A 15893-nucleotide genomic window follows, 5' to 3' on the forward strand; every position below is an offset into this window, starting at 1 on the left:
TTCTTTCAGTTGTTTAATTATCGAGTTAAACGCGTCATAGCAAATTTTTTACGCTCCTTCATCGACTTCGAGTTATCGTTCTTGAATGTGTTGATACCTCATTCAAGAACGGATAACTAATGCTTTTCCTACGCTTCTCTAACAAAATACTCACAGCAGAGTATCGCAAGTGTTTTATCAGATTGTACTAAGATATACAAATTAGGATCGTCCAAATAGTAACCGCATACTTAAGATAAGACACCATCGGTGCATTTCAATCGCACCCGAGTGGACTGATTCATGTCAGATGGGTTTTAAATAGCGAGCATTGGATACACTTGAATAATGGGCTGTCTGTGAAATCCCGCTTCTGACACCACCATTATCATTTCGTCACTCTACTAGACCAAAGCTAAAACGCATACTTCATCTACAATCGGATCTTCTACCAGCAGAAGCAGCGTCAATGATGAACGTATTCGGTAAGGTCTTTAGAGATATCGCGATGTGATAGAAATTCTTTCTCTCCCCTTTCTAATATAGTTACAAATAACAAGTTTCCTTCCTTAGTTTTTGTGAACTTAGTAAATTAACATTATATGCATAGGCGTTTGTTTGATCTTTTAGAAACTGGGGCACAAAAACTTTTCTGATGTTATCTTTATTTAAAGTAATTACAAAAAAATGAAAACATAAACAGTTTAAAAAACTCGAGCTTTTAAATCTTTAGAAAAGTATTTACGTACGTTAGCATAGTACGTAAGGCATGGCCTTTAATCATGGTGCATGATACAAAATCCGATAGAGTCTATATCCATTTTTCTATCTTTAATTCCATTAAATAATGCTTATAACTTTCATCGATTGTCAAGTATTTCACTTTTTACTTAATGGATTATTTTTTTTCTATACTTTTTTTTATACTGGTAGAAACGTCTCGGAAACGGATGGTTGTGTCTAGGAGTAGAAAAGGCAAAAAGCCGTGTAAAGAACGGAGTTAATGTATTTCGTGATACCTAAGATGATGCCTCCCTTTTAACTGTTAGACAATTATGGATTTCTGCTTCTTCTTCAAAATCTAACCCTCGTTGTTCTTGAATATAAAAAGTATATGCACATCCACGTTAGTGTGAGCCAATCAAGTTCAACTTACACTTGATCGAATGATACTCTGGAGTAATTCAGGAATGTAAAGAAAATGATGATATAATGTACCAAGTGAAGATATTTTGCATGGGTACGAGGCATGCCTATAAGCTCTGTCTGCGTGGGTTTAGAAGCTGCTACAACTTGGGAGAGTGACGCATTGACACAACATCCTGCTATCAAGTCAGGCATCGCGAAATCATGATTCCAGATATTTAGTATTTCAAGTTAGACTGTTTAAATCAGATTTAATTGTTTGTGACCGACCCCCTTGCTCTGTGCTTAGGGCAAAAATAAAATATTGAACGGGTTAACAAGAATCGAAGAAATAGTAAATAATTTCCTTATCTTTCTCAATTTAATTTGAGTAAAGAGAGAAACAGACGAAGCCGAGAAATCAGCCGGACAAAATAGTAAGAGCGGCGCGCTTTTGGATTCGGAGAAGCTGGAGAGAGTTGGAGCAAATTACCACAATCTACTAGCGCAGTTAAAAACTGGCTATAAATGCAAGCACTGTAGTAAATGTTTTGCTTAAATTTGCGTTAAGAAAGGTGATATACAGCGAAAAAGTGATATTCCGCTATCGAGTATTTTACACAGTTGTTTCTCACTTGGCTCCGATATGAGATGACTATCAAAAATCACCCACAATACCCGCGCGCTGTTGACTTGCTTGATGGGACTAAAAGAGAAGATCCAGCCAGATTTATTATTGTCATTATTATTATTTTCGCTGGGAACAGATCAACATTGCTTTTAGTTTTCTTAGTATTGAGTGTCATACGATTTAAAGTAGCCCACTCATATGCAACTCCTGTCCACAGGAAACCAGAAACCAGTCCGAACAAGCGTTCAAAATCAATGTTTAACTAAATCCAAATTGGTGATAAAATGATAAAAGAAACTAAAAACAAAGTGAAAAGTAAAAAAAAAAAAGTAGTAAAAAAATACTTGACAGAGGAGCGACAGCACTTGGAATAAAAAGAGGAAAGAATAGACCACACATCCAGACATGCGCAGAATCAACGCATGGCAGCTAAAGCTTTAGGGCTAGCCTAGAGCTTTCGGCACCAGCACTGCTGTCTAGCGAGGGGAATGGGGGGGGGGGGGGGGTGGATGAGGAATATAGAAAATTCCCATTGTTGTTATTTCTAACAGCAGCCTAACAGTAATACATTCTTGGTAAAATGGTCGAATCGTTTTGGAACTCAAGACCAATCTCACCAAGTCTCCATAGCCCAGTATAGAAGGTTGAGGTACACAATGAAGGGGGGGGGGGGGGGGGTGCAAATGCTATGCTAGATATTGTTTGGCTGTATGATCTGTATATGTGCTTTTTGTTTTGCCTTTCTGCTCTACCAACACCCCACCAATGTCAACTAACAAAACTTCCAATGCATTTTCTTTCAAGGTCAAGGGAAGCTGAACCAGCTGGGTGGGGTGTTTGTGAATGGCAAGCCTCTACCCATCTCAGTCCGCCGGCGGATTATCGAGATGGCCGAACAAGGCATGAAAGCTTGTGAGATCAGCAGAAGACTCCGAGTCTCGCACGGGTGCATCAGCAAGCTCCTGGCAAAGTTCCAAGAAACAGGTGATACTTATATTCAACGACACTTGTAAATCGCGCGCTTTGATTGGTCAGGATCCATGTGGTATTCGAGGACGCAGCTCATTTGGCGCCAGCATGCGCGCTCACTCCCAAAGACTATATTTGGACGTTGTATAAAACAAATAGATCTCATTTTTTGTGCGTCTGTCTCCTTATAGATGCACAGCTTGTCATGAACAACAGTCATGCAACTCGACTGCGTCTTTTTTTATCACGACACGCTGTGACGTCATCTGTTCATCTATTAGAGGACAGACACACGCAAAATGAGATCATTTGTTAAATATGGCCTTATAGTGCGAAGCACACTGTTCTTCTGTTATGGTTGTTATTACCTCTGTCACACAGTGCGCTATGATCTTTATCACACAATGCGCCATGGGCTATGTCACGCAATACGCTATGATTTTTGTCACGCAATGCACTATGATCTTTATCACGCAATGCGCCATTGCCTATGTCACGCAATACGCTATGACCTCTGTCAACCAATGCACTATGACCAATGTCACGAAAATACGCTATGACCGTCATGTATCGCAACCATGTAGCGTAACCTTGTAATGATTGTCGCATAAGTATCCTATATATAGCTAACAAGAGCCTGTCTCTAGCTGAATTGAATAGACTTTAAACACTTAAGCGTATTTAATAAACACAAAGTAAATGTACCAAATATTACAATTACCTTTGTCAAGCACATGCACACAATTAATCTTTCAATGTCTGATGGAAAAATAACATGTTTGGCTGACTAGGGTACTTTTAAAACAGACCCGTCATGCAAACTGCGCCAACATCGATCAGGACATCTGCGGTAAGCGTCGCTCGGCAGATCACAAGACAAGTAAAATATTGGCGATCTACTTCGCGGGAAGTCCCTTGGTCAAACATGCATGCCTTAAAGAATTCAAATTTGACTTTTAAGTCCACTGGAGGGCACTCGAGAACAACTCTCGCCGTACTGTATCATTCTGTATTTAGGGACGTAAATGAAACAATGGGGCCACTGGCCCCTGGTACAGCTGGTACCATCTTCAGTGGCATACTAATTCGCACTTGTTATTTTAAAGTTCAGTCGCACATGAAGACATGAAGCGTATTTGGTAACGTCTTGTGATGTTAATTTGCTCTATATAAAATCCTAATTTACATTAAAAGTAACTAAAAATTCTACTAAAAAGTAATTAAAAATAACTTCCTTATTTTGTGGAACTTCCAAACAGGTTCATACCTAGCTGGGAGAGTACACCAACGTTATTCATCCACAAGCACAAGACAAGAGGACTACACTGCAAGGAGCAAGAGCAGCCAAGAGAGTTCCGAGCCAAGAGCGATAGTATTCGGAGAAGAATCGGCCTCTCGTTCGACGGATAGTGGCAGCATCAGTCTAAATTCAACACAGAGTCGAAAATCTTTTACCATCGCAAGCATTTTGGACTTGGAAACAAAGAAGGAACTTCCTATGGGCGGCATAGGTTTGTTTGTTTTATTCTTCCATGACCCCTAATCATTCATAATTATCATCATCATCGTCAACATCCTCACTATTATCAGTACCATGACTATCTAAATCATTATCATCATCATCATCATCCCTAAACAATAATCATCGTCATCATGGATTCATCTGTATCATGTTCAGTCCAGTTTTGTTTTTCGCATACTTTTGCGCTCGCGTAGGAGAGATGTCACGGTAACACAACAGACGTCACGGTCACATAACAGATGTTACGGTAACACAACAGACGTCACGGTCACAACAGATGTCACGGTAACACAACAGACGTCACGGTCATATAACAGATGTTACGGTGATACAACAGACGCAAAGGAAACATAACAGACGTCACGGTAACACAACAGACGTCACGGTCACATAACAGATGTCATGGTAACACAACAGACGTCACGGTCACATAACAGATGTCACGGTAACACAGCAGACGTCACGGCAACACAACAGACGTCACGGTCACATAACAGATGTCACGGTAACACAGCAGACGTCAAGGTCGCATAACAGATGTCACGGTTAAAAACAGACGCACTCGCATTATTCAGCTTCAACACTCGTATTGTTTTATAAATAATTTTGGTGAGATTTTAAAAAATCCACACTGCAGGATTTTTTTTGACTTATTGGTAAAAGCGGCTGACTGCAAGCGTGAAGTGTCCAGTGCGCGTATAGGAAAGCCCAACTGGAACTGGCGGGGCTGAAGGACTATAATAATCAACAACATTATTTATATTCTAAATTATAGACCAGCGTTGTACCGAGGATTCCGCGGCAAACGCCAAGCACAGGCGACTCGTCCATTATCAGCGCCGCAACCGCACAAAGTTCACCGCCTATCAGCTCGAGCAACTTGAGGACGCGTACCAAAAAGCCAAGTACCCGGATGTGCAGGCGCGTGAGACGCTAGCTCAGCGCCTAGGAGTCGCAGAATCCAGAGTACAGGTATAGCGCATGTGCAGTTTGACACTTATGCTAAAGGATTGATTCAATGCACAGCCTTGTCAAGGACCCCCCACCCCCTCCCCACATGATCAAGTGACACACTCTCCCATCGGACACCCCCTAAGGGGTTGTTTCCATTTCCTTAATGGCACTTCCATCTAAATTCCACCCCACTTAACGCACACCTCTAAATAAAAGACATTTCACGTTAAAGGAACACCTACTTAACGCGCTCTTTCAGATAAAAGACATTTCTCATTAAAGAAACACCGACTTAACGCGCACTTTCAGATCAAAGTCACTCTCAACAAGCAACTCTTGGCCTCTAGAAAGATGACACGCCCATCTATAAGTGTTACCTCATTTTGACGGGCACACCCAGTAAAATAATTTCGATAAACCACTCCTTTGTTATTACTTACATTTGAACATTTAGTGGTTCATTTGCACGAAATTACCATCCACGATTGAAGTCTGGGACTTTATTAATGATATTTGATTGACGGTTTCTCAGTTGCTGAATTAGCCAATGCAAATGGCTTCTTTGAGTCACTCGATGTAGTGCGAGTGGGGGGCGTACGATGGAGGCGTGATTGGCCATCTTTAAAGGGTCCACCTTCCCTTAAAAATAGATACCGCTTGACACTGAACATATTTACCTCATCATTGTATTATACCATGCCTAGAACAGGAACGGTGTTGCGTTTTTTACTCTTACTCCCAGGAGCAAGTGTGAGCAAGCATTTTTGTCGCATTTTTGGTGCAGCACACTACGACGTAGGTCTACATTGCAGCCTTTGTATTTCTTGGTCCAGTCACGCAATTACAAATAACATTTGTTGTGCTACATTGAAATGCACGCATTCTAAGAAGTTTTGTGTTCTAAAGTTTAGAAAATACTGTGATTATACCTATCGTAATCTACTCTCCTAGAATTTCTTAGAAGCATTTCAGGTTCTAAAAAATCCAAAAATCATAAATCATGCGATTTGAAGTTTATAGTCTCACATGCTGTAACAAAGCACTTTGTAATAAAAAAAGCTGACGCACTTTGCAGGTCGGTAGTAAGGGGTGGGGCACTGGGGGCGTGGCTGTGCCCCCCCTACAATATTTTCTTAATGTTTCTGTATTGTGCCCCCCCCCCACCACCAATATTTTGAGGCCTACTACGGCAGGCCCTTGTTATAAGGTTACCAGATATGAAATTTAGGAATAAAATAATCCCAATCTCTTGGCAAGATCTTTCAAAATCAAGCTTTTATAAAAAGGAAATTCTAGTCTTTATTACAAAGTGTTTCAGATAGATTTTAGTACCATTACGTTCTCAGTTTTTCGGCCTAGCTCACCCTGTTCTCCGTTGTTCAGTCAAGTCCGTATTCCTTCTCACCGTTGCTCCCCTTTGCTCACTCTTGTTCCCGTTTTTCGGGCAAGTCCATATTCCTTGTTCTCCCTTGGCCCCTTTGCCTATCCACCTTCGGATATCTTAATTTGTATTTATAAAATACAGATATAACGTTTACTACGATATTCATGATTGACAAAATAAAAAAAACCCCGAGAGCTATGAAGAATTTTAAAAGAAGAAAGTGAAGTTCCGAGCACGGGCTCAGCGTTTTCACCAGGGTTCACAAAAAGGACAAGAATGCTTGCTTACCCTCGCTTCTGGGAGCAAGAGTATTTTCTCCCATCTTAAATTTCGCAAACTTTTCTTGGCACACATGCGAGTCTTTATGCAGGGGATTTAAAGCCGCATTGTCACCAGTTTACTTCCGGAGGTCCAACGGAAACCTCAACCGTTAAAAGACAAAAGAATCTATTAAAATCCGAGATATTTAACAGGCCATCCGCTCTAAATTATCAATCACATCCTCAAAGAAACTTCCAATAGACACACTGCTTTCAATATTTTGAAATATTTTTCGCATTTTCCGTAAAAGAATCATTGGATATTGTTACGTAATCGACCGGAAGCAACATGGTGATAATGCGGCTTTAATTCGCGAATGTAGAGTTCAAGTCCTTTTTTATGTAAAAAAAAAACGAAATATTGACCAATATTGAAACAAAACCAACACGCTGTCCCTTAGCGGCAGCTGAATTCGAATTGCTTAAGTCAGACTTACAGTAATGTGGAGAAGTGTTCCTTTTTAAGTATCGTTACATGCCATCATTAATAAATCAAAGTTCGCGGTCTTTTTTCTCTCGCAAGAAATTGCAAATTTAAGTGCGCGCGATAATTATGCAGATAAGGTAGTAATCCAGAGCGCGCAAATTTTTAGGATATCAGGACTTTGAAATTTATTGTCTAAACCAATTTTTTCTTCAGGTTTGGTTTTCTAATCGCCGATCCAAAGGAAAACGCAAAGAGAAATCACAAAAAGCAGTCACTCAAGCGACCTCGCGAGCCACAGTTCAAGAAAATGCGTCAATCTACCATTACCATGGCAACATTAATTTGGATTATTGCAATACGAGGTGTCAGAGAGAGTGCATGGCATATCTTTCTATCTCACAAAGTCAACCAATGGATCCGACACGCTCTTGCAATGATTTTTATTTTTTATATGATAAATACAGGCACATGTATTGAATGACTGGCATTAGGACGATAGCCAAAAATAAGAAATACCGCATTTGCATTTACGGAGCGGAGTTTATTCTTAAGAAATATATGATGAATCGTGTGATCCAAGAAAACATCCCTACCTCCGAGAGGCGAGTGGAGCGAATTCCAGAAAAAGGGGGGGGGGGGGGGGGGGAGAAGGGAGTTTTTAGTGGCTATTTCAAGGGGATTGAAAACCCCTTCTTGCATCTAAAAAAATATTTTAGTTTTTTGGCCATTTCAAGGGGGTGGGGGTGGGGTGGGACTGATGTGGGGCGAGGGGTGTTGCCTTTTCTGGATCACACACTTCAATTGCCTCATTTTGTATATGTAATTGGAAGGGAGTTGGCAGAGCCCTTTGACTTGGGGGGGGGGGGGGTGGGGTGGAACTGATGTGGGGCGAGGGGTGTTGCCTTTTCTGGATCACACACTTCAATTGCCTCATTTTGTATATGTAATTGGAAGGGAGTTGGCAGAGCCCTTTGACTTGAGGGGTGGGGGGTGGGGAAAACGTTAGGGTAGGAAAATAAAAGAGTGATCATCTTTTAGATGCACGGCACAAAAAAGTGTTATGGAGTACTGCAATACCGCGATCTCTCCCCCTCTTAGCGATAACAGCCTAAAAATAACGGGAGTAGGGGATTTTTCGACAAATTGAAACCTTCTTGAAGTTGATAACCTTTCTTTATTTCAATAGTTCGAAGACATTAAATCAACGTCACCAAACTTGCACATCATACATATTTCTCTTAACCGTTTGCTCATTAAAACTTTCTCATAATCTGACAAACTGCTCATTAATCCTGGTATTAACGAGAAGTTCATGCTGTCATTATGTCAAAGGAAAATACTGTAAAGGAATCACACATTTTGCTAAAGTTTCTAGATATGCTTGTTTCTACTTTCCGCACCAGAGACCAGGGGGACAGGATCTTTCAAACTTAGACTTCAAGCTACTTTGACGAGGAGGGATCCCTATGTTAGAATAGACCGTGCGCTTACGGCCACACCAGAGACCTGGGGGACAGCTGGTACTTGCTCGGCGAAACATCTTTTTAAGGTCACTCTGTGGGGCATCTTCGTCATTAACTTCGTAGCTCGGCAAGGTTCCCGCCAAATACGGAAGCTGAAGCTCGAGGCCGCTCGGGTTTTGCTCGGGGATGCTTCGCTTCTTTCCGCACCACAGTCCCGGAGGGCAACTAGTGCTTGCCCGCCGAAACATTCGCCTCGCTACCTCGTCAGGGGGCCCCGTGTTGCCATCTGTCAGCTTTTGCAAAACAGTCGATTCTTCTTCGCCTTGTTCGCGCTGCTTGTTCGAGTGGGAAATTTCAATCGATTCTCCTTTGCTGGCCGATCGTTTTTTTCCACACCAAAGACCCACCGGACAATCATCGGCGGATTTGAATCTACTAGATTGTTCTATCGCTGGTTCACGCTTTTTCCCGCACCACAAGCCTACATGGCAGTCTCGACGGAAAAATCTCGAAAGTGCGTCGTCGTCGCTCGGGTTGTTGTCGGCTTTTACTCGTAGACTACTCGTAGATACACAGTGCAGTATACAGAAAACGTAAATACACAGAGGTAGGCAAAGCTTGGCTGTCATCTTGTTACCTGAAATAAAAGTAGTTAAAACATGACGAAGATATCTTGAGCTTTGAAAGGGTTTCAAAAGCCTGTTTAATGAGGTAGAAACATTGTGCTTGTGATAACAGTGACGAGATGTTGTTTGCCTTAAAACATCAGTGCCTTTTTCTATGTGTGTCTTTTTTCTTTCGCGTTCTAATGGACGGCCGCCATGTAACACACAGACATGCACACTTTTTTTTATAAGAACGTCTAATTTTCAGTTGAGGCTGGGCCGTTTCTTATTTTTGGAGCATTTTAAGTCTAAAAACGTTCTTAACGCAATGTTCTTAAATTTTAGTGCTTATAAAATATAGTATCCAATGAATTATTAGGAGAAGAATTACACAAATGATCAATAGCAAAATAATTTAAGGTTGTTATTAATAACAATGCAGTTTAGTGTCATATATATATGGAGAAAATCTCCTGATGAGTGGGCAACCACGAAACAGGCTTGTAGAGATGAAACGGTAGTTCGCGTGTTTTTTTCCTACAAACCAAGATATATATATAATATATATTTTCCTTGCTGCAAACCCCATATATATATATATATATATATCGTCACCGATGTTTAAATATTTTGGTTTCAGTAAAGAACTCAAACAATTGCAAAAGCGGGATCCTTTATTCGCAACGAAGACACGCGAATTTACATGGCATTGTTTTTCGCACCGAGCGTCCAACAACTTAATTAAGATACACACTACTTTTGTAATGAGAAATCTATAAGTTGCAGGCAGGATGTTTTTAAAATATCATATAGCCTCTTATATGGGCAGAGGTGCTTTTTCTTTAATTCGCTACTTACAGGATATTTAATCGAATTTAACGACGGGGAGCGGTATTTGAATCAAGAGCCATTGAGTTTCGTGTAATCTGACGGAAGCTTACTACAGCACAGTTTGCTAAGTCTAACCCCATTGATTGATACTTTTTACAACAGCTCCCCCGATTGGAAATTCTAATTGAACACGAAGGAAATCCCGATGGATTATTCTAGAAGACGGCTTGCGGCACCCCGAAAGACAGATCCAAATGAAAGCAATATTGAATATAAAAATAGAAATAAAAACAAAATTAAATATGTTTAATTTTGGCAATTTTATGAATCAATTCAAAGTTTTTGCTTTCTTTGGGTAAAAATAGCCTTTGCCTTTTTTAAAGGTGTATACTTTGTGGGAACGGAATTTAAAAGGATAAAAGGAAAAAAAAACTTAACAAGAAGGAGTTTTTTTTACAAACATTTTCTTTTTCTCAGGTTTAGTCAGCAGGAGAATTTGCTAAATGCTGACATTGGAGCGGTATATATTTTCAGTGACAGTTTACAACAACTCCTGAATTGGACAGTCTTTTTTAAAGGATCGAAAAGGAAAGAAAAATCACAGTAATAGTTTGAGTGCTTATTTCAAATAAAACCATTTGAGGTGACTTCTTATACCGCTAACTTTAGCACCTAAGATACATTAAAAAGATTATATTATTGGATTATAATATTATTGAAATCCGAAAAAAAATGTTTGTAAAAACATTCCGAAGGCGGATTATTTCCAGTTTGTAAAAATACGTTTTATTTGTTTCTCAATACTTTACACGCAATCCTTTTTCTAAACTCGAAAAATCCATTTTACAAAGAATATGCAACGATGACATCGCCTTAAGGTGTCCCAATACTATAAATTTTAAAACTGCACTTAAAATAAGAAAGGCTTCTCACCGACTTTGTCATGATTGTTTCTATAGGTTTGTCAAAAAAAAATGTACAAAGCTACAAATGAACAAGGCAAATATCTATAAGCTTGAAGCATTAAATCTTAATTCAACAGATTGATTGCTCAGTGCAAAACATTAATTAAGTAATGTAATGATGTTTTGATTAAGACTATTACCTCTGTCGAGTAATCGTTGGCTGCCGTTGAAGAAACTGGTGGCAGGGTACCGATGAAGTGAATGTGAGAAAGCAATGGCCTCACTTATGTACTGTACTGACAGCCAATCTATGTGACGTCAAGGGTACTTATTTGTATTCCCTCGTTTTATGTCCTGGCACCGATGACTAACGCAAGCTATAGCCAACAAAAACTTCTAACATCCATAGTACGTAGGCTACAAAAGTTTTCGCAGACAAAGGGACGGATAGAAAACGCTTTTTGCTTGACCAATGGGCCATCAGCGACGCACGCAAAGGCGTCATCAAAGCGGGTAACCCCTTTTGTTGTTTTTCCTAAGCGTCTGTTTGGGGAATACAAAATGGAACTAGAAGCGGATGTATTTGGCCGCTAGGAACATTGGCTAAGCTTGTGGATACTTTATGCAAAGTCAATTAAATTGAAAGCAGGTGCATAGGCCCGCTGGCGGATTGTTTAAGGGAGTGCGAGCCTTGCAAGAAGTGGAGCCAACAGTCTATCTCACTTAATCTCCTACGAGCCACTCACCTCCCGCTCCGACCTACAAGATCTTGAGTACTTATTTGGATAGTTAGCACGCTTTACAAATGGATTACAGGATTAAGTAAAGAACAGCGAGTTCAATTAGGCGGCTCCTCCTTTGAGAAATGGTTCGATTAACGGCCTACGCAACCCTTGGCTGTGATTTTCCATCACTGTTTAAATCACGTCCTAAACAAATTCCCTTATCGACCCAGATAGCTGATAATCACATGGTCAGTCTTCTTCCCTTTTCTTTCCATAATATAAAAATGATTTTATACCAGCCTTTAATTGCGCAAGTGTAAGTAAAAAGAAAAACGCGTGTTAATACTAAACCGATCCATAAGCTTTTCTTGTAAAGTAAGCATTTACTAATTTTCTTTGCGCTTTTCCTACAAAGGCTAAAAAAATACCACTGTGGATTTTTATCTGTTTTATACCATCTATTTTATAACGCTCTGTGGATTCATTTTTAGGTTTCGAATTAAAATTTCGATTTCAATGTACGGAATTACACCCCACGTAGAGGCTCAATGCTTTATTGAAAAGTATCCCTTTTAAAAGCTTCGTCCAATCCATTTATTCTTTTCGCTACTCTCTACTATAACCCATGTCTATGAGAGCAGTCTAAATGGATCAACTATGTTTTTTTACACTTTCGTTTAGCTCACACGCATTCATCTTTTGATTATTCTATCCAATGCCTGTAGTCTGAGGTTTTGTACAATTCGTAAAACAGGAAAGAGAAATTCTAAAATTGATTAATTTGATTTTTTAAACAGCATATTGTATTATTCGATTGACTAAACTAATCTATCTTTTTATTCAAAACTCCAGCCGTGTTTAAGGCGTCTGCTATGAGTCTGCCTGTCAGGCCGTCACATTCTGGTTGCTTCGCAATTGTTTCACCTTTTTCTCCTCCCGGTTATTGCTATTCGGAAAGGCAAACTGCATGTCGTAAGATTAAGAACGAGGCAAATTGCAAATCCTAATTTTATTCCAAATGCGTTCAACGAGAGGACTGAAAGTTAACGCCTGGAAAGAATTGCATCTCAGGTAATTTTGCATGTTTCATGCCGTTTAACATTCCCAAGCGCTGTAGAGAATCAAAGGCTCTTTTTGTAGGATATTCCACCCTTCTAAATTGAATTTCCCGGTGGGGATATCTGTTTATGTTTCTGAGTTCGCTGAAAGCATGTGCGCAGCTGGTAGATCAAAATAGCATGCATCCCTCCCTTTCGTTGTTTTATTTTTCCAATTTGGGATTAAGCATTTCATCAAGACAGTGCTTTCCGTTTATGTTACAAGTGGTTTAAGTAAGCAGCTATCAGACAATGGTCGAGTTATTCCACACTAACATTTCATTCATTTTCATTAAGATAACTTAATATAGTTTTAGTCTTCTGTAATAAGTGGTGGTTGTGAGTGTGTATGGCATTGTTTGGACATCATTGCAAGACATCACAGTGTGCTGGCGAACGTGAGTGATACTTCCTTATCTTTATCTTAAATTTGAACATTGTTTGAACGGTTTTTTCGCCAAAGATCTTTAAAAGTAGACTGGGTTCGTAAGGATGACACTTGTTACAAAACTAACATCTCAGTAGATGTCTGGATTAAAATGAGAAATTCTCATAAACAACTTATGAAATAAAAAGAATAAAGAAATAACATTTTAAATTCAATCTTTCTTATTTGAAAATAACTCGAAGATATAGTCACGATAACCGTACTCCTGTGTCTATTTCTTTTGCCCAAAATTTCAAGAGAAAAGGTATCTCTTATCATCCATGTAGCCGACCATTTTCTCTCACTGTTACGTTACCGCCCTGTCGAGCGGGATGCGACTTTACTGGCTACTGGCCTTGACCAAACAACATACGATAGGATTCCGAGAATTCATACGCGAATCGTTATTGCTTTTGTTAGCACTGCCAATCAAAATATCAGTGTATCACCTTTTTTAATTTTTCACCATTTCAAGTGTACTTGTGAAAAAAAAATTGAACTACTAAGGCTGCAATCTTGTCATGACCATAAAATTTTGGACTCCAGAAAGTCCGTATAAACCGCACAAATAATCGAGGCGTTACCATAAAAGAATAATTTGCCACATTATCCATTTTAGAAAAAGCTCAATGCTTCATCAACTAAATTGACAAAATTCCCATTTCATTTTTCTAATCTATTACTTTATGATGTATAGATTACAATTGTATAAACGCTTCAGCTTAAAGATAACAACAGAAAATTACTTTGATTTGATAATTCGGAAGTTTTTTTATCGTACTTTGTTTTAAAAATAACACGGCATATATCCCCTCGGGGCTTTTTTATTTCACCCGACGCGTTGCATTCATATATCCCTCCGCTACACGAGATGAAAACTGGAAATTTTAATCGCACCGGAAGAAAGTATGTAAAAGGCAGAAATTTAGTTTGAATAACGATGAAAGCATCTCAGGTCTAGTTTCGAAGTTTCACTGCGGACAAACAAAATGAGAAAAGTGAACAACAATGCAATATTTATTAAAAAATGGCAAAAAAAAAAATGGTAAAAATCGAGAAAGCTGCCTTTACAGAGGCTTGACGGGGACGAATGAAGATTCCCACTTACTGCATTCTTAAAGTAATAAACAAGCAATCAAAACGATATATGAATCGTAATCGACCAAAATTGTTCAATTTCATAAAATAACAAGAAAGGGATTTCGAGTAAAACGTAAAAGTAAAGATAAAAGTTATATTGTGATCAAAGTGAGAAAAACAGGAGGGTTTGACCCAACATTCTTTGTCTTTAATTTACCTTCGTAACGATTTTGAAATGAACAGACACACTTAAAAAAGGCAGCACACAGCATGACATGTTTACGTAATCCAGTTTCCAGTCCTATTATAATTTTACTTTTTCGATACAAGATTCGGAAAACATAACAAATTGTACCTTTTCAGTAAAGCATTGTTTTGTACTCATTCCGGATCCTACCTCTTAAAATAAAATCCAAAAATACACGAACACTTTTTTAGCGATCTTTTGGCTATTTTAGATTTTTTAGGAGACAAATCTTGCGGAAGCCATTGAGATGACCAAAGAGTACGTTTAGATAAGGCATGCAAATGTTATGTTCCAAAATTGGATGCTTTTGATAACATTTTTCGTATTTCTTTGATTCTCTCTGTAAAGACTAATTTTTGAGACCCATTTTTTTGAGGTTGTATGGATTTTCAGAGTAAAAGGTCTGAAAGAGTTGGGCTTGTGAATGTTAAGCGCCGTGTGAGTGTGCGCAATTAGATACTTCATGAGCTATATAAATGCAGGACTTTTCAAATTTCATTTTTGTCGAAACTCTCGAACTTTGTGAGTATCAAATAAATAAAAACATAAGCAAAATTGAATAAGAGTCTACGTTTTTAGGAAAAAATGTATTATTCTTAGTTCCACCTTATAAAATATTCAGCATGGTTTTCACAGAACCGGGATTTTTTTCAATACGTTACCTACAATGCTTTGACTTTTATAGAAAAAAAAAACAAAACGAGTCTAGTTTTCTCTCAAGACTGTTGCGGTTTTAGAAATTTTTGAGAATGGAACAATCTTCTTGTTGGGTGAAGACCGGACTACACTCTTATTTTTATAAAAAACGTCTAATTTCCAGTTAAGGCTGAGCCGTTCTTATTTTTCTTCCGCATTTTAAGGTAAAATCTTAACGATGTTCTTAAATTGTAGTGTACAAAAAATATAATACCCAATGAATTATGAGGAAGAGAATTACACAAATGATCAAGGTTGTTATGAGCACAATTTGATTCTGCATTTTAGAAAGCAACATTTTTCTGATATCTGAGCCTCGGCATGTTCTTAAAATTTGGTTAGATCCCAGGTTGGACGTTCTTATAAAAAAGGTTTTTATATAAATATAAAAGAGAGTGTACTCTCGAAAGACAGAAGGATGGACACAAACTCCAAAATGCACAAGACAATCATGGTAATAAAGCTTTTCTCAAATTGGCTAAAACGCTTCCATGTGTTGTTTAAGC

The 15893-nt window shown here is 38.8% G+C and overlaps 2 protein-coding genes across 2 annotated transcripts in view; one reads left to right on the forward strand and one right to left on the reverse strand.

The window, feature by feature from the left end:
• LOC5502592 (paired box protein Pax-6) overlaps positions 1-7841 on the forward strand; it is a 39698-nt gene extending 31857 nt beyond the window's left edge. The window contains exons 2-5 of the mRNA XM_048727543.1: positions 2540-2719; positions 3964-4215; positions 5002-5198; positions 7525-7841. Coding sequence (XP_048583500.1) covers positions 2540-2719; positions 3964-4215; positions 5002-5198; positions 7525-7788 — 893 coding nt within the window. The 3' untranslated portion in view covers positions 7789-7841. The remainder of the gene's footprint in view (positions 1-2539; positions 2720-3963; positions 4216-5001; positions 5199-7524) is intronic.
• A 624-nt stretch (positions 7842-8465) lies between these two features.
• On the reverse strand, positions 8466-11665 carry LOC116610157. Its single transcript, XM_032370884.2, has 2 exons — positions 11316-11665; positions 8466-9411 (listed from the first exon to the last, which is right to left on the reverse strand). The coding sequence occupies exon 2, from the start codon at positions 9401-9403 to the stop codon at positions 8699-8701; it is 705 nt and encodes a 234-aa protein (XP_032226775.1). The 5' UTR covers positions 9404-9411; positions 11316-11665; the 3' UTR covers positions 8466-8698.
• Positions 11666-15893: the final 4228 nt, after the last annotated feature.

Source organism: Nematostella vectensis, chromosome 5 (assembly GCF_932526225.1).
Source record: "Nematostella vectensis chromosome 5, jaNemVect1.1, whole genome shotgun sequence".
In the NCBI taxonomy this organism is placed as follows: domain Eukaryota; kingdom Metazoa; phylum Cnidaria; class Anthozoa; order Actiniaria; family Edwardsiidae; genus Nematostella; species Nematostella vectensis.